This window comes from Pogona vitticeps, chromosome 2, assembly GCF_051106095.1.
Source record: "Pogona vitticeps strain Pit_001003342236 chromosome 2, PviZW2.1, whole genome shotgun sequence".
NCBI classification, from domain to species: Eukaryota; Metazoa; Chordata; class Lepidosauria; order Squamata; family Agamidae; genus Pogona; species Pogona vitticeps.
The window spans coordinates 170,978,960-171,001,133 of NC_135784.1; the positions used below are offsets into that span (position 1 = coordinate 170,978,960).

At 42.8% G+C, this 22,174-nt stretch overlaps 1 protein-coding gene across 2 annotated transcripts in view; it reads left to right on the forward strand.

Moving 5' to 3' along the window:
- Positions 1–368: 368 nt before the first annotated feature.
- SPRYD3 (SPRY domain containing 3) overlaps positions 369–22,174 on the forward strand; it is a 57,443-nt gene continuing 35,637 nt past the window's right edge. The window contains exons 1-6 of one of the 2 annotated variants that reach the window (XM_020778785.3): positions 369–492; positions 3,302–3,448; positions 4,325–4,400; positions 7,968–8,092; positions 9,802–9,937; positions 11,396–11,587. In XM_020778785.3, coding sequence (XP_020634444.2) covers positions 3,321–3,448; positions 4,325–4,400; positions 7,968–8,092; positions 9,802–9,937; positions 11,396–11,587 — 657 coding nt within the window. In that variant the 5' untranslated portion in view covers positions 369–492; positions 3,302–3,320. Of the gene's footprint in view, positions 553–3,301; positions 3,449–4,324; positions 4,401–7,967; positions 8,093–9,801; positions 9,938–11,395; positions 11,588–22,174 lie in introns of both variants that reach the window. The other variant, XM_020778778.3, reaches the window with a different exon arrangement.

Here is a 22,174-nt window from a genome sequence, read left to right on the forward strand (position 1 = left end):
CTGCCAGTCTGCCATACAGATCTGCACTGTAAAGCCTCAGGAAAAAGAGATTAGACTATTCATTTACAAGAAAACTGGTCTATTGAATCGATCAGTCCGCCATCCACTACAGAGAGCTTCAGCGCCTTCGGGCTGTTTCTTCCCAACCTCCCCGCCATGACGTCACAGTCGCGGTTGCCGTCCGAACCTTCCGCTCTCCCAGAATGGCGTCACGCATTCTCCCCATTCATCTCTGGAGCGCGACGTCCCTCATTCACCTTCCCTCTCGATCACACCAAGCGACCAGGAAGCCACGCCCTGCTCGCTTCACCATTGGCTGGCTGTCCGCAAGCGGGGCGGGGCCTTGCAACGTGATTTCGCGGATCCCCGGAGTCTAAGGGGAAGGAGCGGGAATGGGCGGGGAGGAAAGGAGGAGCTTCAAGCGCCGGGTGCCCGGATGTGAGCTGGCCGGCCTCAAGTTAAGCCGAGAAGGAGCTGGACTTGGAGCAAGAGGCGAGGAAGGGAGGCTGCGGAGGGGCGGGGCCCATGGAGGGAGAGCGGGGGCCTCTGAGGGTAAGGGGGAGCGTGGGAATGCGGGTGGGAAAGAGGGCAACGGACACGGGAGGGGCGGGGAGCCTAGCCTAGGGTTGGCGGGAGGGGGGGTCATTTTAGGGACTCTTCTTTAAGGTTAGGAGGGGGGAGTACCTTGGCATTTGTCCCGCCGGACCTGAGGGCAGGTAATTCATGGGGGGGGGGAGAAGGGTCCCCCCAATGGAAGAGCTTCAGAAACCCTTGGCCTGGAAGCCCCGGACGTGTGCGGTGGAAAGGGGCGAGCATTCTGCACGTTCTCAGGAGCACTGCCTTGCTGATGTCACTCCACCTCTTCCATGCCTCAGCCCTGGGACTGGAGGAAGAAGAAGAAGAAGGGAAAAAACAACACCTAGTTTTTACGGCTACGACTCTAGTCCCCGCGTTTTACACCCTAGAATAGGAGGAGAGGGGGGAAGGGTAGGATGAAAGGCAGGTGCTTCCTTTTCATTCCTGCCATTTTGCTTCTCCTCCTGAGCCTCAAAATAGTCCTTCTGGTTTCACAACAACTCTGAGGTGGGTTAAGGGAGGGGAGAGAAGAGAAGAGAATGTCTGGGGTGACCAGTGTTTGCTGGTGAATTTCATGGCCCGGTGGGTTTTTTTGGGGGGGTTTTGCAAATGAACCTAATGGTTTTATTCCCATGCTTTGTATTCTGGCCACTACCTCACAGTGGCTAGGATGTTGGGTTTGCTTTGAGCCACCTGACCCCGCCACAACGGTGTCTTCTCATGGAATCTGGGACTACAATTCCCATCATCCTTAGCTAGCTAAGGTATCAGTGCCGGCTACAATTGAAGATATCCTTATCTGGAGGGCACAGTGTTGAGAAGGCCGCTGTAGGTTGTGGAGTCATTATGGCTGATTGCAGGGGAAGACAATACTGTACAGGGATTGTCGGGAGGGATATTCAAGGTGGATCAGGAAGTGCTTTGGTCTCTGTAATCATTTAACTGAGATGCCCAGAGTGTCTTGGGGCTGGGTAACATTTCAGTTTAAAACGACAGATGAGTTAAAGAAGGGAAAGGAAGTAAAGAAGTAAGTAGACAGGGTGTTAAATTTGAATTGGGAAGAGTGGATTAAAATCTTTACTCTGCCATGAAGGTCATTTGAGTGGCTTTGACATGTGGCCCCAGTGTAACCTACCTCACAAGAGTGTGTGTATCTGATTGATTTCTGACGTGTTCTATTCCCTTTTCCATCAAGAAGGTCTAAAGGGGCTACTAATAATGTGGTTGTTGGAGAGGAGTTTATGAATTGCCAGAAAGGTACAAAACTGAGGGCTAGATCAAATCAAGCTTGAACTCTTGACAGAACCTGAAACCATTCAACAGATTATTTGACTTTGGATGTATCATGAGAAAGCAAGACCCAGTGGAAAAAAAGAGTAATGCTAGGAAAAGTGGAAGATCGTAAGAAAAAAGGAAGTCTAAACATGGAGTGGATTGGCTCAATAAAGGAAGCCATGAGCTTTCATTTGCAAGACTTAAACAGACCTGTTAACAGTAGGATGTTCTGGAGATCTTTAATTCAGAAGGTTACTACGAAATCAGGTAGGACTTGACAGCACATAACAACAACAATAATTGCAATTTTTAAAAAAGAGAGTAGTTCACAAAAAGTTTAGCACTGTCTGAAATTCTGCAAGTTATGCTACATAAGGCTGATGATGGATCGCCTGCGCAGATTTTTTAGAAATCCCTAGTTCCCAAGGCTCACAGAGAATCTCATTTTGTCATGGGGAGACCATTGGAAGCTACAGGAAGTCTATTTCTAAGAACTGACACTTGATATAAATGTAATCTCTGTGATTTTTAGAAATTATAGCTCTCTCCCTCTTCTGTAGTTCCCAATGGCGTGTCCACCATGAAAGAGATTAATTTGGAGCCTTGGGAATTTTAGTGATGGTGGTGGTGTATTGGAAATGTTTTATTTCCGAAAAATGGCCCCAGTTGATGACATCGTTAGTCTTACACGGTGTAAGTTATAGAACAGGCTTTCAGACACTGGGTCACTGTTATGAGGGAGAAAGAAAACCTGGATAACCCTGAAACTACCATCCCCACATAATATGCTTCAGAGGTATTGGATTGCAACATCCATCATCTCTCGGCAGGGCCATGCTGTGGGAATTGTAGGACATTTGGAGACTGTTGCAAGGGAAGGGTTGGAGCCCAGTGCCCTAATGGAGTGTCAGGTGGGAGTCTGCTCCCCAAGGTATCTATGAAGTGGGGAATTGAGTTGTGAAGCAAATAACTGAGTCATGCAAGTTTATATTTTTGGCCTTTTATTCTGCGAAGCAAGGGTGGTCAAGGTGTGGTTGTAACAGCTATAATCCCTCCTCATTGTCTGTGATGGTTAGAACTGGTGGGAGTTGCAGGCCAAAAATTTCTTGAGGGCCACAGCTGCTCGCCACTGTTGTCTAGGGAGCATTAACATGGCTTAGTGCTAAACAGAGGAATTCAGCTTGCGTCAGTGACTGAAGCAACTGGGCAAAAACTGGTGCTTTTATGCTGTAAACCTCGGGACTGTTGGGGTCTGAATATCTTTGCTGTCCTGACTTTTCTGATTCAGAAGCTGCTTCTCTCTAGAGGGTAAGTTTCCTGACCAAATGTAAGGGTCACCCTGCTTTTAATATGTCAAAGCTTGGTATTCCTAGATTGTCCTGGTCTTCTCTTATAGCATCTGCTTCATAGTATAGATATATTTTTTAAAAATTGTGGACTTCTTTCACAGGTAGATCATTACAGCCATAATGGATGATTTAAACCTGCACTACCGATTTCTCAACTGGAGGAGGAGAATCAGAGAGATCCGAGAAGTACGCGCGGTTCGTTATCGAGAGAGATTCAAACATATCCTTGTTGATGGAGACATATTAAGGTGATTCATTGTAGTGAAGAACTGGGGTTCTTAAAGGGACCTCAGTGGAACTTTTTATCAAAAGTTTAAAACAAGCATGCTTTCCAGTCTATGGAAACCCAAACTTAAACCCCTTTCCCCTATTGTATGAATACAGTACTATTCTGTATCTAACTTTCAGGGTATTTAGAACTTTTGTGTTTGTTTCAGAAACAGTGCTTAATCCTTGTGTATACTTTTTGATAAGATTTATGGAATGAAGTGACAAATCTGTGCAATGCATTTCAGACTCACACATACATGTCAGGTTGTGCATATGTACATTTATTCTGTAACTGGGATGCCTCTATCTCTAATGGTGCCAGGGTTGTCACAAAGCTGGAATGCTTATGAAGGAATTGGGACGTGTGACAAAATACACTTTTAGCAGTAGTCTGAAGAATACCACTCCCCTGGAGGATAACAGAACAGACACTGCCCATCCCAGGTTTATACTATCTGGGATAAGGAAAATGATTAACCTGTTCCTAGTCCATCAGCTCCCCCCCCCTTTCCTTATTTGATTAACAAATTGAAGGTTAAGTTGAATGCAGGACTGATTAATCCTGTTGGTTAGTTTTAAGTGTACACACCCTTGAAAACCAAACATCGAGGTTCTTTGTATCCTGCTATAGTATCTCAGCAATTCCATCCTGAAGCTCTCTCTGGCCAGCTTAATGTCATGGGGGAAAAAAGTGACAATGGTGTGGTACCTGGCGGGAGACAACTACAGGAGGCTTGAATATTCCACAGTGGCCAGATCTCCTGGTCATTCTCTTCCTTGTTTATTCTTCCATATAAATTTGTTAGCTGGTGTGGATGGAAATTAGATAACCTGACTTTGAATCTTTTCTGCAGCTACCATGGAAACTCTGGGGAGGTTGGATGCTATGTTGCTCGTCACCCACTGACCAAAGATGACAATTATTTTGAGGTAACTGTCTTGACTCTCTGTTGTTTCTGAATCCTTCTTTGGAAATGGTTTGTAGCGGGGGGGGGGGTCTCAAAATGCTGTCATCAGGGGCTCTCCTTGACTGAGACATTTTGTTCCTTGGGCCAGTCTTTTTCTTTTGGCTGGCAGAGAGAAGAGTTGGAATTAATTTGTGGAAATGGGAGGAAAGCACATTGTAGCTGAGTGCTAAGGAATCTTCCTAAACATGGCACCCATTAGCAAACGGATGGGCTCCCTTGGATGGGAGACTTCTTCACTGAAGCTATGTAAGGATGGTTGTCTGTTGTAGGTACTCGAGTTATAAAATTCCTGCATGAAGCAAGGGGTTGGGGTATAGGATTACGAGGGGGTGCTGATAAGTATTGAGCCTTTCCCATAAAAAAATGAACTAGGAAGCTGTAACTGCCACATTGTTCTACATATTCCCCCCAGGAAGCCAATGCACTTGCAACATCTGTCCTGCAGCTTCTTAAGCCCCTGCAAATAAAATTATTCTGACTGCTGGTGTAACCACTCATTAACAGCATTAGTTGCCTCCAGAACATTCCCAAATCATTGTCCCTTTAGTTGTTTTTTGAGTTTGGGGAACAGATAATAGTCAGAAGGAGCCAGGTCAGGAGAATAGGGTGCATGGGGCATCACTTGAAAGCCCAAGGACGTCAGTTTTGCCATTGTTTCACCTATAGTGTGTGATGCGGCATTGTCATGCAACAGGATGACACCTTTGGAGAGCTTTCCTCGACATTTTTCCTTGATGTTTTGCCTCAACTTCGTCAGTAAAACACAGTAGTATTTTGCACTGATGGTTGAACCCTGTTGGAGGTAATCCACCAGCAGAACTCGCTTCTTATCCCAAAAAACTGTTGCCATTTGTTTTTGCACCGACCTTTGCACTCGGAACTTCTTTGGCCTGGGGAACCACTGTGCCTCCATTCCTTAGACTGTTCTTTTGTCTCAGGATCATAACAGTAGATCCATGTCTCATCACCAGTTACCAGTTTGCCCAGGAAATCTGACTCATTTCTTGCAAAATGTTCCAAAAAAGCCATCAATGACTCCACAAGTTTCCTCTTTTGTTCAGTTGTCGAAAAGTTTGGGGATCCACTTTGCTGCCAGCTTTCTCATTTTCAAGTCATTGTGGATAATGGTACCAACTCTCTCACGTGATATTCTCAGATATATAGCAATACTTTTGGCTGATATTCGGTGGTCCTCCATGATCATGTCATGGATGGCTTTCACATTTGCAGGCACAGAGACAGAAACAGGCCTTCCACTGAGTTTCTCACATTCAACACCGAAATGGCCAGTTTTTAAAATGACAAGCCAACGTTTAACTGTTCCATATGAAGGGCCACTGTCAGCCATAGTTTGTGACATTTCATCATGGATCTGCTTTGCACCTTTCCCTTGGAGAAACAGGAATTTGGTTATGATCCTATTTTCTTCCACATTGAACTTTTCTGGAGGTGCTGCCATTTTCACTTTGGACCTGAACATTAAAGATAAGTTAAAATCATAGGTAGTTGATTTTTGCAGCATTGAATACAGACAAATTGGCCAATACACCCTCAATTTATAGCTTTCTAGCTCAATTTTTTTCTGGGAAAAGTTCAATACTTATCAGCACCCCCTTGTATCTGCATTAGCTCTTGCCGCATCTTAATTTCTTATACTTTTGCCACCTTGGATTTATAATATATGCTTATTGGTTTTATTTTATTTTTTAATATGTTAACCATCCAAAGTAGACCTTTGGTCTAGATGGGTGGGATAGAAATCCAACAAATAAATAAATAAAATTAGCTGCTATGCCTACTTCAGTGTGGTGATCTTAGTGAGCAAACTCTCCTCATCCCTGTTACCAATAATGTGATAGTAGTTGCGCAGATGCAGAAGAGATAAAATCAGAAGTCAATTAAACACCAGCCGTGCAAGGTTGAAATGTTTTGAAATGACCAAAGAATTTCTGGCAATATGGTGTTATGTCATGGTGTGTTCAGTAGTTTGAGGCCATGGCTTGGAGATTAAAACGAATCTACCCCATTCCGTTTTTGTGCCAGAATCCTGCTGGCAGATGTGGTGCATACGTGTGCTGTTTGGGGGGAGCAACCACATTTGCCCTGCCGACTTTTGGCCTGCAGTTGTGCAAGTCGCATGTCGCACCATTGCAAAGAAGGAGGTCTTCTATTTGTGGAAAGTGCTCATGAATATCCCTTTGCATAATTGGAAGGAAGGGGTTGACCATGTGTGCAAGAGGCCAGTGCTGGTGCAGAAAGATACTTGAATGAAACTATTCCATATGATTCCCATGTAGTCAAGCTCTGGGAGTGATCTGGTACTATGAACTGAAAAAGAAACTCTGAAAAGAGCAGCTCAAAGTCTTGGTTCTCACCTCAGTACTTCTGATGAATGCTTAGAATAATGAGGACGGTCAGTCTCTTATGTGATGTAAACACTTTAAGAAGTGATATAAGAGTAGGATAGCATTTATGTTCAGGTAGATGTACATACGGACACATATATAATACAAGTGTGTAACTTATTTTTAGATTGTAGATCCTTATGTAGCCAAACAGTATTGAATAGCCATTTGGCCAATTCTCTGGATATTCATGATGGAGAGGTTTGTGGCTTGTGACTGTGGATAGCAGAGAAACTTTAGAAGGAGAGTCCTTTGAAGTTAAATATTCCATAATAAATAATGCTGCTTTGCATTTATATTGGGCTTTTCCAAATCTAGTTCACCCCCAACCCTGCCCAGTCAGCCTGACCAGTATTTGCAGAAGAAATTTGTAGCCCTAAATGTCCAAAGGGCATCCAGTTGTGTAGAGTTTCTCTATTATTTAATGGCTCTTAAAGCACTTCATGTGCCGTATACCATTAACACTACAACAAATGCTTACAAGAGATCAGTATTGTAGCCAAAATAGCGGGAGGGGGGAGGGAATGAGACTAAGAATTTGGCACCTTGCCTGAATCCCCTCCAAAGTCCATAGCAAAGGTCAGGGATAGTGACAAGTCTTTGTGTCCAAGTCTTTGGTACCAAGCACCAAGTCTTGAGTCCCTGTTAAAAACAAGCTTTTTCCCTAGAAAAGAAGGGACCAGGTGTGTGGGTTCTGAGTTGTGAGTTGAATCCAAGTCATTGAAAAGAAAGGGGAAAAAAACTAGTCAAGTCTGAGTTGAGTTACTGGTGCGACATAAGTCCGGCTTGACAGCAAATAAAAATAGAATGTGTTCTCCTCCGACTTAAGTCCCCATCCCTGGCAAGGGTTAGTCTTATACAGGACATTTCTTCTCTCACAGTTGAATCTTTTAATTGCTGTGCTAAAATAACATCTGTAATGACATTTTTCACTTTCATGTTGATCCTTGGCCTCTGTATGGTGCCAGTTCTGTTCCTACAACTGCACATAAGCAACACCAAGCACCTTTTTATGTTGTTTAGCAAAGCAGCCTTGCTTGCTGGTTGGCAGTGCTACTGTAGTATACGAAGTGCCATTACATAAGATATCTCAGTACATTCATTTGTTTTGTAACTTCTTCTAGGTATCAATTGTGGACAGCGGTGTTCGGGGGACCATTGCAGTGGGGCTGGTCCCTCAATACTATAGCCTGGACCACCAGCCTGGATGGCTGCCAGATTCAGTTGCCTACCATGCTGATGATGGCAAGTGAGTTAACGAGTCATCTTGCACATTCTTAACAGCAACCCTCCCGTGTGTCTATTTTTTTTTCCTAGGTGATTGTGTAGCAAAAAAGTGGGACTGCCAACCCATTAGAGAAATTTTGGTTGATTTAAGTAGGCTTGCCCATGAATAGCTATTGCTTGTGAGATGGAGAACAATTACACATGTTCTTTGGCCATAGGTCATCGATTGTCCACCTTCAGTCCTCAGATGTTAGACTACAAACTTGTTCTGTCCAACCACTGTCCATCTTGGCTTGAAATTATGGATGTTGTAGTTCGGCGTTATCTGAGGACTTGAAGATGGGCACCATTGTTTCATATGATGCTCCCATGGCACTGCTGGCATTCTCCTGAATATGAGAAAGAAGAGGTGGTATAAGTTCTTATAATCAAAACAATTAAGACATTTTTAAACCATATCTACCATTCATACATGGTATGCTGTGGCTCAGAATACTTTTAATTCCATTTAGCTGATTGAACATTGCAGCCCTGGAAAGAATTCATGGTGCAGTGTCATGTATAAAGACAGCATGCATTACTGTTTCACATGTTTGTGTGAGTTCGTGCAGTGGGTGAAAGAAAACACACACACACATGCATGGGAACTGGGGGCACGTTTTCAGCAGATACGCTCTGTAAACTATGCACATTTGCAGTGTTCACACATTATGATGTACATTTCTGTTTTACCACCAACCCCCCTACATCTGAAGGGTCATGCTAACACAAAAAAAGTTGCTTTAGACAAGTCATACACTATTGATTGGCAGTGGCTCTTCAGAGTTACCGATAGAATTGCTTCACAATCTTACCTGGAGATTCTGGAATTTGAATCTGCCCCTGTCTTCAGGGAAGACAGGTGCTCTTCTCGTTTGACAAACTAAGTGGCTCAGTCTTAGATCTTAATCCAAGAGATATTAAATAGGTGGCAAGTGAAGAATTATGCCTTATCTAGATGTAATTTCCACCCACCGAGGATGTTTGGGGCCATAGGCTTTTTAAAAATTTAATTTCCAAGCTTTTCAGCATTACAAACTTTTTTTGGCCCTTCTATTTTTATTTTTAAAATAAAAATAAAGGATCTAATAGACTTAAACTTATAGCAAAAGACAGACTACATACATGATGCACCTCATCCCCAGGGCCTTTAGAGAGTAACCACTTGAACCATTTACCTTTCAAAATCCCCCTTCCCTTTCCAAAATGGTACAGACTCATATATAACATGTTGTTCTTTCCCCTTTCTTGGAACAAAATCAATAAATTCTCCCTGTATATCTATAAACTCATCTTTATTAGATAGCTTAACCTGAATGTTACAAGTAAATTGATCATTAATTGATTACGTTTCACTGGTGTTGCATACCATCCCCATATTAATTTTTTTAAAGTTTCCTTATCTTTTATCTTTATTGACATAGATCTTATTGACATACAGTAGATTTCCACTAGGAGGTTTTCTCCTTTAGCAAGGAAACAGGTGTGACCTACTGTAAAGCATCAGAGTGTTTTCCTCTTATAAGACCCCCTTACTGTCACAACTTCAGATGCACGGGTATTGTATGTCATACCAGGGCTGACAATATGGTTTGGCTGATCTCCTGACACTTTCTATCCACAGAAAATTCAATACACTTTCTATCCATTTGAAGTTCTTTTCAAGTTCAACCTGTGCATTTTCTCTTTCAGACTTTACAACGGCCGACTGAAGGGTCGTCAGTTTGGGACAAAATGCAGCTCTGGGGACCGGATTGGCTGTGGAATTGAGCCAGTGTCTTTTGAAGTTCAGACAGCCCAGATATTCTTCACCAAAAATGGAAAGAGAGTGAGTTCTAACCCCTTTCCTCTTGGAAGGGAAGGAAGAAATTATCTGCATGATCATGGTTCCACCAATTTTTTGTTTTTTGGAGTTAAGCAAGTTTCAGTGTTTTTAATGTTGGAGTGGAGAATAATATGGTGCTATAGATATTACTGGGCTGCAGATCACATCATCCCTAGACAGCTTAGGCAGTGGTGAGCATTAATACAAGTTGTAGTGAAGCAATAGAGGGCTGCATGTTTCTCGTGCCTGCATTAATGCCTTGATGGCCTGATGGTATCTATGCTTGCTAGCTTGAATTCCAAGGAAGGAAGACAGAGGACAGGCGACAGGAGTAAAACAGTGTGGTTTCCTCTGGGCAACGAACGATTCCTGACAGAGGTGATGTTCAGGCAGTCAGAGGAGGAGGGGGTCTCCTTGCTCAAATTCTGCAAACATTTTAGAATAAGTTAAGCAGACAAGATGACAGGATTCCAGGCTGTACCAACTTATACAACTTGGGTTTCTTTTTTTGTAATTCTTCATCACTTGGAGGAACCCCATGGCTGCAGATACACCAGGTACTGTATTAGGGAGAGAATTGTATTATACTCCCCCCACACCTTGCTAGTATTCTAAATGCAGTGATTTTTTTTTCTTGATTTGGGTATACAGTCTCTACTTGCATTTTAAAGTAATACAGCCACAAAACTCAGCCAGCTGACTCTGGAACTTCATTCTGTGTGATATGTTACTTCGGAAGTCCCCAAACCCCAGTCCGCAGCTCGATGCCGGTCCATGGCCTGAGCCAGACCAGGCTATGGAGACAGACCTTCCACACCCCTCCGCACGCACTCACCCCCACATAGCTGATTTGCGCATGCACGCATGCTCCATTGTGCTTGTGCGAGAGCCACCCTGCTGTTTGTGCATGAGTGCCCATGCACCCGCACAAGCACCGTGCCGCCATTTGCGCATGCATGTGAGCATACTCGTTCACACATACACATAAGCGCAGGGGGTGCCCTGCCTTCCCCAGCCGATCCGCAGGGTGAAAAAGGTTGGGGATCCATCTGTTACTTAACTCTTAACCAATATACTGTACTAGTGTCTTCAACAGAACAGACACTGTAGGCATTCAGAACAGAGACTCAGGTATCATGTTGGCTTACCATGGATAGAAGAGTGTTCTGCAGCCCTGTAGCCCTCTGTTTCCAGTGCCCTTCTACATTGATGGTGAAATGTCTGAAGAGGTCACTGCTGTCTGAAGAGGCTTTCCATGTAAGTCAGGTCCCAGTTCACATAAAGAACTCTCATAGGTAACAAGTTTTCTCCTCTTGAGACATGTTGCTCCTCAAACTGAGAAGAGTAACAGTCCTGGAAACAACCCTGTACTGCTACCTTTTCTTTACCTGTGGTAAATAAACAGCAGTACCAAACACTTGCATATGGTTAATGGTGATATGTCTTGTCTTCCATCCACAGGTGGGCTCAACTATAATGCCACTCTCTCCTGAGGGACTCTTCCCAGCTGTGGGGATGCACTCGTTGGGGGAAGAGGTCCGGCTCCATCTCCATGCAGAGCTGGGTAATGAAGAGGAGGATGACAGCATCATGATGGTAGACAGCTATGAGGATGAATGGGGACGATTGCATGATGTAAAAGTCTGCGGCACAGTGAGTGAGCATCTCTTGAAGGGGTGGAGCATCCTGGGTGTCACTGGTGAGGCATTGGTGCTTTGGAGAAGGCGTAAAGTAAAGACAAAGCGCAAAGCAAAGTCTAGAGGGATGGGGTAAAAAATCAAATAAATAAATAAATAAATAAATACTGCCCCATAAGTGCTTGAAGCTCTCTCTGGGCAATTTGAAATTTAATTATGCAGGCTACACATTGCCCCCCGTACGAGCTGAATACTCAGTTTACTGATCACTGAAGGATGGAAGGCTGAGTCAACCTTGAGTTGAATATATTGGGATCAATCAGAGGTCATGAGCAGAGTCTTGACCACAGTACTGCAGTTTAACCACTGCACCACCAGGCTCTTTAGACTAACCTGGGGAATGGTTCTTAAACTCCCAAGCAGCACTAGCTTATATAACTAAGAGAGTAATGCAGTTTGCCTCCTGTTAATATTTATTTTTTTCTAATAGAGAATTGAGTGGCTTTTTCATTGCTTGTTTGGAAGCAAAATGAGTCTTAAAGCAAATAATGCTCTCTATATTTGGGTAACTCCCTGAGCTTGCAAAAAATATAGGGAGCCTTTTACATTTTAGAAAACACAGATATTCAAAACCTTCCCAAACTTCCTGATGAAGATTCTTGAGCTATTTAAAAGTGTTGAACATGAAGGTGAAAATTAGGGTAGAGGGTACAGTTGGGAATGAAACGGGAAGGAAGCACCAAAAAAGGCAGCCTGCCTAAGTGCTGAACAGCCTAATGATACATGAAGGGTGTGGATCATCAGGTAAAACTGCCTTGCCTCCACTGCAGTGCTCAGGGATGTTTGAGGAAGCTGGAAAGGAAAAGGGACATCTTTTCCACTTACTGTTCACCAGGGTATGCCTGTCAGATATATTATCATTCAGTTCTTCAAAAAACCTTTGGATTAGGAATGTGGGATATTGTGCTTCTGTACCTACAATTCAGAAACCCAGGAAATGGCCCCATATCACTGCAAAATACCATGCCTATATTGCCAGACGGAAAAAAGGATGCCAGGTTTTACATAGCCTAGGCCAGCTTGAATGTTGACAACACCAATGGCAGCAGTCAAGACAATCTACAGAATGAAATTTTCTGCTATATAAAGCTTGGCATCCGTTTAGGCCTGACTGGTATGGGAAGCTGCCTCTGGAAAAGACTCCTTGGGGACCTGCAGCGGAGAATCCCTCCTAAGGGTGTGGATAAATGGCAACGTTTTGCTTCTTGGTTACAATTGCAAGGAAAGAATTATGCTACCATACCTTTGAGCATTGGCTGTTGGGAGCCCATGGAGAATGCTCTCACTGCTTATGGGATCCCTTGTGTTGCTGGGTGAGGTGTATGAATGGTCAGGCTTGTGAATGGCTTGCTAGGGAAGGCTGCTCATGTTGGGGGCCTCAGAAGTAGACAGTGCTGACCTTATGTCTGTTTGCTCCATGGACCAGTGGGAGGGACTGGCATGGGCCGTAACATCACATCTCTTGTGTGATTGGATAGATTCAGTGAAAACCCTTGAAGGCTTGCCATATCTTTTCTTTTAAATTCTCCGGGGCTCAAACGTGGTGGTGGACTGACTTCTTCAGAAGATAGGAGAACTCATGGGAGCAGAAGCTTTCCTAGTGATACATTAACTTCTACATATGAAGTGGAGGAACAAAGTGACTGGGGCTTTGCAGCATTGCCAGCAGAAGGGAAAAGGTGACTATTTGTCTTTTTGATGGTAAATATATAAGACCTTTTGCAAATGGCCATAGGCAGACTAGGGATTTGTCTTCCTTGCTCACCCCTTCAATTTTTTTTACTGAGGTCTCAACTTTCACAGAGTTAACTGGAGATTTGCAGTGAAATTGAGCTGGTCCTAACCTTCTCTCCTCTTCCTTGCAGACTTACAGCAAGAAGCATGCTAGCAGCAGGGTAGTCAGGCATAAACCCTCACGGGTCCTTGAGTAAATCCATGGGCTACTGGCTGTCCTGCCTGTCAGTACAGTGGCGTTCTGAGTCTTCCTGTTCTATTTTGAAAGCAGTACTTTGGCCTTAAATTGTTGTTTGGCAACAAGTGAAAAGATTCTGCTGAAATCCTCACAGGTAGACAGGATGCCAGATTCTCCAATCCTCAGAGTGGTGGGTTAGTAAATGAGAGGTGCAATAATTCTAGATGGTTTAAGGTTCAGTTGTGACTTGGCGATGCTATAAGTGCATACCTTACACCTGTCTCACTCTCTGGGAACTCTGGCTCCCAACCTCCACTGTGACTCGCTTCACATTGCATTTACCTCTTCCCCCTTTTTAGCATGTTTTGTTGCTGGGCATCCCAGCTGCTGACTCTGTGTAGTGTCAGGGTCTCCCCCCATGGAACCCACTACAGAGGTGCAAATGCATTTCTATCATCAGATCTACTGATGTAAACTCTTAATTCATTCCTTCAAGTAATGGTGATCTTTCCAAATTACTCTCACAGAATTTGTCATCCTAAACCTGGCTAGTTCTCACTGTGGTGGTGAACTTGAGTGCGAGCTGCACTACTGCATATTTTGGTTGTATGGATCCTATAGTTGGATGGTCCTCCATACTTCCCCCCCCCCTCAAAAAAGCTATATGTAGAAATCCAGCATGTCAGGGAGGTAAAGAGTTCATCAGACCTGCAGTTTTTCTGTGTGTAGGGGGTGAGGAGAGAGTGTTAAATTTGCTCCAGTCAGGGCAAATGTTTGCTGCTTCAGTGGGGACTAGGCCAAAGTAGTGTCACTGGTTGTATTTCCGGGATAACCAGGAGGAAAAGGTGGGTTTTGTACTGTGCTCCTCTGGCTGTTTTGTTTTTCAATTGGTTTAAAATCAGAACTTCTGATTGGTTACTCTGCTTATCTTGGAGTGGTGGCTAATACTTGGAACTTTGGATAGGCTCAGATTTAATGATCACATTCACTGGGTGGTTTTGTCTGATTTATTCTCTCACAAGGTGGAGAATCAATGATTTTTTTAAAAAAATCTAATTGATTTAAATCACTGTATTTTAAAATTGATTTTTAAAGTTAAATTGTCAAAAAATCTGATTTTTAAAGGATTTAACTGGTCAACCAAACTATTAACCAATTGTGAAAAGCTTGATCCATGACCATGGGTGTACACACTGGAAAAAAAGAATCAGTCCTGCTCTTCTGGCACTTCCTCTCTGATCGTCTCCACTAGGAAATTCTAGGCAGTCTTATCAAGCTGAGTTGATTCCTAAGGTCCATGAATGCACAATGCCTCCCCTTTTCTGTCCTGTCAGGGAATTGTGGCATATGTGGTGTTCAGGATATTAGTGGCTTGGAAAGTTGGAATTGACAGAAAGGGGGTTGAAGAAGGAATAAGCCGTCCAGTCTCCAGATGTTTAAGACAATGCTATTGTATCCAGATCTCTTTCTTCCCATCCCAACCCAACGGGCCAATTTTGTTCCTCCTCTCAGCCTGGTATACCTTGCAGGCATATTGTGAGGATTAAAGTGGAGTTAAAAGCCTATTCTTGTGACTCTGAAGCCCTTTGAGGAAGGACAGGGGGGAAAAAACCTCCCATGTGATGAGCTTGTTTATTACTAGAATGCTGAAGTCTCCCAGGTGCAGAGTGGTGGTGGTGGTGTGGGAGCTTCTTTTCTGCTGGAAAGCACAAAGAGGAATTCTCAGGAATTTGACAGAGCCGTTCTCTGCTGAAAACCAGCTTCTGTGTTTTACGATGATGCAGAGAGCCATCATATTTTCTGTAGAAATATTTCCTGCATGGCTGTCTGCGTTGACCCTAATCCCTCCTGGCCATGAACCATCTGGGCCAGATGTTCACCCAGCTTCATTTGCAAAGACATCCATGGACGGAGTCTCAGTGATCTTACATGCTTAAGTTGCCTGATGCTGTTATGGTTAAGAGGACATAGCTTGAAGGCGGGGTGTCTGGGAGGGAACATTCTACGTTTGAAGATTGTTCTCATTTTGTCCTTGTCCCGGCAGCCGTGAGACAGCCGTTTGGCACCTGTTGTTGTTACAGCAAGCAACCCACTGTGTATAGGCAAATCTTACAACTTTCTCCACATTAAGAACACCAAGTTCTTTTCACCTTTCTTGACAAATACAAGTTATTTCCCTTGGGAACAGTAAGTCACGTTTGGGAAGCAGGCTGATAATACTTTTTTAAAGTTTTGTTAGTTTGTTTTTTAAAAAAAGTTGTGCTTTGCCACTTAGCAAACTTGTTAGAGAAACCGGAAAACCAAAATGGTAATATGCATAAAGTAGTAGACTTAGCCATAAATAATTTTAAAAATTGCACAGAATAACTGCATAAAGCCAGAAAAGAATTTCCACATCCCCAACATGTATTAATAAAATATGAGGCACTGTCCATACATTAGGCAGTTTAAAATTACCCACACATTTGTAGCATCGTAAAAGTTATATCTTAATGTTAAAAATAATACTGAGAAAACAGGAGTTACTAAGAGAAACAAAATTATGAACATGCTCAGAAAGTTTTTGTATAATGGCAAAAACCCAACGTTTAGAAAGCTTTTTCCATTTTGTGCAGATAGCATTTGTGTAATATCATATGAGTCAAAAATGCATCAAATGGATGATAGGAATAACACGAAGCGAGAACCTTTCAATGTATAATGGAGTGACCTTTGGGAAACGAATAGCATTTTGTAGATATGCAAGACATATACGGAGTGAATCTGTGCACTTACTGGCCTTCCCATTTCATGTGCCCATACTGAGAACTGTAGAAAATATATGCTTTTCCTAAAGTTGACACAAATAGTCTCTCTTTCACTGTAGCCAATAGGGAGAAAATTGTAAGAAATTTTCCTTAATAGAAAAGCACAGAGGTATGTGTTGGCGGGGGATGCTCCTTCTGTGAGCCCTTGGAAGTGTTAGGCGATCCACAGATCCACAATCTGGTGGCTAGATTGATCTGTTAATGTTCTTCTCCCTTGAAACTGCTTGTTGGTTCAGGCTAGGGTGGAGAATGAGTACCCCAAAATTAGGAAGTCTCTGGGTTTTTTTTTCAGTCCTAGCCTAGTCAGGAAGGATAGCTGTTGTAGTCTTGCAACATTTGCAAGGCACAAGTAGGTTCCTTGTCTCTGCCTTCATTTCGGATCCTGTATACTCACTTCATCTGAGAGAGTAATTCTCAGTTCACAACTTCATGGCACTTCTGAGGCTTGTATAGTGTTATACTGTTAAATCTTACTGAATGTTTATTATAAATAAATTCATCTGAAATATTTTTTACCCCACTTTTCTCCTTAAAATACACCATAAAAGCTAACAGCAGTGAGTAATTAAATATTAAAAACATATGCCGTACAAAAAACATAAGCAACACCAAAACACATTCAAAGTAGTGAGGTATAACAAGCTGTTTTAAAAAACCCACTCAGTCGCTCAGGGAAAGCTTGCCTAAAGAGAAAGGTATTCGCCTGCTTGTGGAAGGACAGCAAAGATGGGGCCAGCCTTGCCTCCTGTGGGAGGGAGTTCCAAAGTCTGGGAGCAGCCGCAGAGAAGGCCCTCTCCCATCTACCCACAAAACACATGAGTGAAGGTTGTGTAACCAAGAGAAAGGTCTTTCCTGATGACCTTAACACTTGAGCAGGCTCATAAAAGGAGAGCTGGTGCTTGAGATAGCTTGGGCCCAAGCTATTGAAGACTTTAAAGGTTAGAACTAGAGATGACCATGAACCTGAAAAATGGTGGTTTGTGATGGTTCGTGGTTAGCCATGAACCAACTGGAAAAATAAACCAGACTGTTTTTTGGTTCATGCCTTGGGGTGGTGGGGCTACTTGCTCCTGTCATGCTGCTGTTGCCATTGTGTCGCCTCCTCTCAGTGGATTGGCAACTGCATGCTCAGAAGCAGCAGGCCCAGCTCCCCTGCCAGGAGCTGGGTCCACTGCCTTTGAGCATGTGCCTGCATGTCAGCTGGGCGGTAAGTGCCTGTGCAGGGGCAGCTGGCCCAACTCCTGGCCGGAAGCCAGACCTGCTGCATCTGAGGAGTGTGGCACAGTGGCAGGAGCAGGTAGGGAGGCAACTGGGGCATTGGCAAGGGGGTGGGCAGCCATCCTGTTTTGTTGAAGCAAAATGAAGCACCAAAGGGAAAAATGGTTGTTGTGGGTTTTTCGGGCTCTTTGGCCGTGTTCTGAAGGTTGTACTTCCTAACGTTTCACCAGTCTCTGTGGCTGGCATCTTCAGAGGACAGCACTCTGTGCTCTGGTGTAGTTGGCTTTGGGAGTGCAGTATTTATGGCTGTGAGATAGGTCTTTGTCTTTCTCTGTAGATGGGTGATTAGTGTGTATTGTTGTGGGTGTATTGTGCTAAGGAGAAGAGATAATCTGTTCCTGTGGTTGATGGGTGTCATTAGCTGGTCTTTTGTGTGTAGCGATCCCCTCTCCTTGAGGCTGGGTAGAGTTCGTTGACCTTTTGCACGCTGTATTTTTGAGAGCTGGGAGCCAAGTTTTGTTGAGCTTCACGCTTTCCTCTTTTCTGTTGAAGTTTTGCTGGTGCTTGTGGATTTCAATGGCTTCCCTGTGCAGTCTGACGTAATGGTTGCTGGTGTTGTCCAGTATTTCGGTATTTTGGAATAGAATTTCATGTCCAGTTTGTTTCAGGGCATGTTCAGCTACTGCAGATTTTTCTGGTTGTGTTAGTCTGCAGTTTCTCTCATGTTCTTTGATTCTGGTGTGGATGCTTCGTTTTGTGGTTCCAATATATACATGGCCACAACTGCAGGGTATCCGGTATACTCCTGCAGTGGTGAGGGGGTCCCTTCTGTCCTTTGCTGACCGTAACATTTGTTGTTTTTTGTGGTGGGCTTGAATACTGTTTGTAGGTTGTGTTTTTTCAAACATAACCTACAAACACAACCTTCCAATATATACCTGTGGCCAGGTATATATTAGAACCACAAAATGAAACATTTTGAAGTTTTTATTCATTTTCAGTAAGGGTAAGGGTTGAGGTATGGGTACAGGGGAATAAGAAAGGGATGAATATTCTTATATCCACTTACTTATGTTTTTTTAAAAAAGGAAATCACGTAAGTAAACAATCTAACAATTCTTTTCCAGACTATCTATTGTTATTACTCTCTCCATTCTTTTGGACCTTCTCATACTTCTTTTGTATATATTTTCTTTATCAGGCCTTTGGCTGATAAAGAAATAAATTTATATTGTTGTATAAATTTCCCATTTTTCCCAAATCATTCCCATTTTTGAGTCCTTTTTGAGATGATCTTTCATTTAATGCTTCTGTTAGTACATCCAGCTCCCCCACTTCCAGTGTCTTTTCTGCTGGTTCCTCCAGAGATGGTACCTCTTCTTTCTTCCAATATTTTCCATATAGTATCCTCACTGCCTTAATTATATGTACTATCAGATATCTTATTTCTTTACTTACAATTTCAGTCATAATATTCAATAAAAACAATTCCAGTTTTATTGAGCTAGTGAGAGGCCTGTGTTGCCCAGATAGCAAAAATTAATGGTAGAGTCCTGAGCACACGTTTTTATGCCATATATGTGTGTGAAGAGTGCTCCATTTTAGAAACAGTGATTGAAATCTAAAAGCCCTCCTTGCAATTGAAAAATTAGCACTCCATATATCTGTTCAGCTTTATCTTTGCTCCGCTAGGCAGAATTATTATTTAGCTCATAGACCTCATACATGATGTAGTTGTAGGAAATGCAGTCAAAAAGGTCACACTGTGTGGTGAGAATCTGTCAGACCCATATATTTGCCACATGAGTCGGTACACTTGCCTTGAGCAGCTGCCCAGAATGCAGAAATGTGAAGATCCTCAGTATAGAGATAAGGAAGCACAGATTTACACCGTGAGTATCTATTAATGTTGCAGCTGTCTCACTTCATAGGATGCTTTGTAGTGACATAAACATGTTCTGACCTTGTGGTCTAGGCTTACAGAAGCCTCTTAGGCTGTTTTTCTGGGAACAGACCAGCTTCACACTGGCCTGAAGACACTGCAGCCTTTTCCATCACAAACTTTACTAAGGGCTGGCCCAGTCTGGCTCATCTGGTGTTTTTCAGGAGAGAACATCTGTACGGCTAGGCTTGAGGAGTTGCCAAGCAGACATTCCACATCTTTTCTTGAAGGCTGGTTGTTCCACCAGACTTAAGTGGTAACTGGAGGTCAGCCTTGAAGCCAAGATGTGTTTTTGTTAATGAGTTCACCCCAACCAACACTTGTGAGTTGTCCTCTCTTGCCAACTCTGTCTTATATCCTATGTGGCTGTTGCTAAAGGGAATGGCCTTTAGCAGGATGGGGGGAGGAAGTTGTGCTTATGTGAAAGGGATCCCGTTATCCTTGTCATCCTTGATAATTCTTCATCCACTATTCCCATCTTGTCTCCTGAAAGAAAAGAGTACACAGACAGCAAAATGTTAGAAATGTTGTAATGCGTGACCACTACAGCGAGTGTTACCTTTATTTATGTTCTACCAATGTTTAGTTCTTGGGTCCAGTCGGAATCTGGCTGTTCTTATAATATATATTTAACATATAAACAAACCAGAAAGCCATAATCAGTAGTAACTTGGATACTTAAGCAGCCTTTGGTATGGGTAGCATACCAAAATAGCAATAACAGCAACAAGCATTGGATATATTTATCCAATACATATATATATTTATCCAGCATATATATTCAATATATATTTATATTCATTCATTCATGCATTCATGCATGCATGCATACATACATACATACATACATACATACATACATTTCTACTTTTACACCACCCATCTGACCAGGGATCATACTGGGCAATGTCCAGAAGTAAGGACAGCCACAGGACTCAGAAAAAGGAGAATTTTATTTGAACGTCCCTAGGGTGGCAGACTTAGTATCAGGTAATGTAGTTTAGTGGTGTGCAACCAAGAAAGCCCTCCTTCCGGGTATTACCTGCCTGATATCTGAGAATGGCCTCTGATAATACTGAAATAGTCTTATGATGTGGTGGATAATACTGGGATATGTCAAGGGCTGCCTTCCTCCCACATGAACAATTTCTCAAAGATAATTTAGAACATACTGCAGTAATCTGTGCATATTAATACATGTTTGAAAAGCTATAATGGACCAAATGTTGCATAGAGCTTTTTTTAAAGCCAGGGATGGAGGACCTATGATCCTTGAAGTGTTGTTGAAATTCAACTCCCATCATCTCTTTCCATTGCCACATTGACTGAAGCAGATGGACGTTAAAAACTAGGAACACCTGGAAGGGTCACATGTTTCCCACTCTGCTCTCAAATACTGTATAGTGGTTTGATATCTTTAGCTAAACTTGTGCAATCTAACAAGTAGTGAGAGCTAGCCTGCAATAGCTTGGATAGTGCAAAAAGGAAAAGTTCTTGTGTATGTTCATGAGAGAGTGCAAGAGAGCTATAGTTGTGTTAAAACATGCCATTTTATGTGGGAACTGAATTATTTTCTTTCATCAAAATGCTTTGGAAACTTAGTTATTTCCTCTTTTAAGGAGCCACCTAGGGCTAATGCAGAAGGTATATGATAAAAGGATCAAGAGGCATACTATGCAGCATCTCCATATTAGGTTGATGTGGAAGTGAGCTGATGGGTAGATATAGGCTGGTTGCTCTGTAGGCATTGCCTAATACCTTGCAGCACAGTTTGTCGCTTGGAATTTTTAGTAGCATTTTTCTTTCTTTCTAGTGGTGGAGGATGAACTGGCACAGTAGACATCAGATATAAAAAATTCAGTAACCAAAAGGGGCAAAAGTTGACATTTAAACCATGTGCAGAATAATTTTAGCAGTCTAAATTTCTTGATTGTGGACACATGTCATAGATGGTTTCGGAAATTGCCACCCATGGCATATTGCAAGGATATTGGGATTCATGAGATCAGTGACAGAGATCTCATGTGCTCTGGCTTCTGGAGTCCTCTTCTACACACACATTCTGTCCTGCTTTGGTATAAGCTGTCTACCACTACAAAGCTTTGATCTGCAACAATAAGAGCAAGGAACTTCTTTGTCTTAAAACCACTAACTCTCAGTAGTCTGATGGAAGTACCAGACTTCTATTTTGGGGGTGTTCTTTCAACATTTGGCATTGGATAGAAGCTTGACTTTTGTGATTTGTAGAGCAATGGCAGCCACATGGAAAAATAGCTTCCTTCTAACAAATATGAGTAGAAGGCAGCAGATGCAGCCAGTTGGCTTAGATAGAATAAGTCTCACAATAATAAAATGCAGTGTTGAAAGAATGAGGTGGCTGGTCTTCATGCAGAGTCGATGTGTGGGTTACACAGAAGGACTGAATGAGATGGAGGACTAAGTTGCTAGTGTGTTTGCACTTCAGAAAAGCTGGGTTTCTGCATCCTTGTATACATTTTTTTAAAAAAAATATCCTCTATATATGCAAAAAGAAGCACATCGGGGATGAGAGCTAGTACTTTCCAAACTGGATGAATTTTATTAGAAGCAACACCAAAAACTTGATCCACTCATCCTCTCTATCTGCAATCTGATGTCGAGTAATTCAGAATTTTCTAGTGCTAA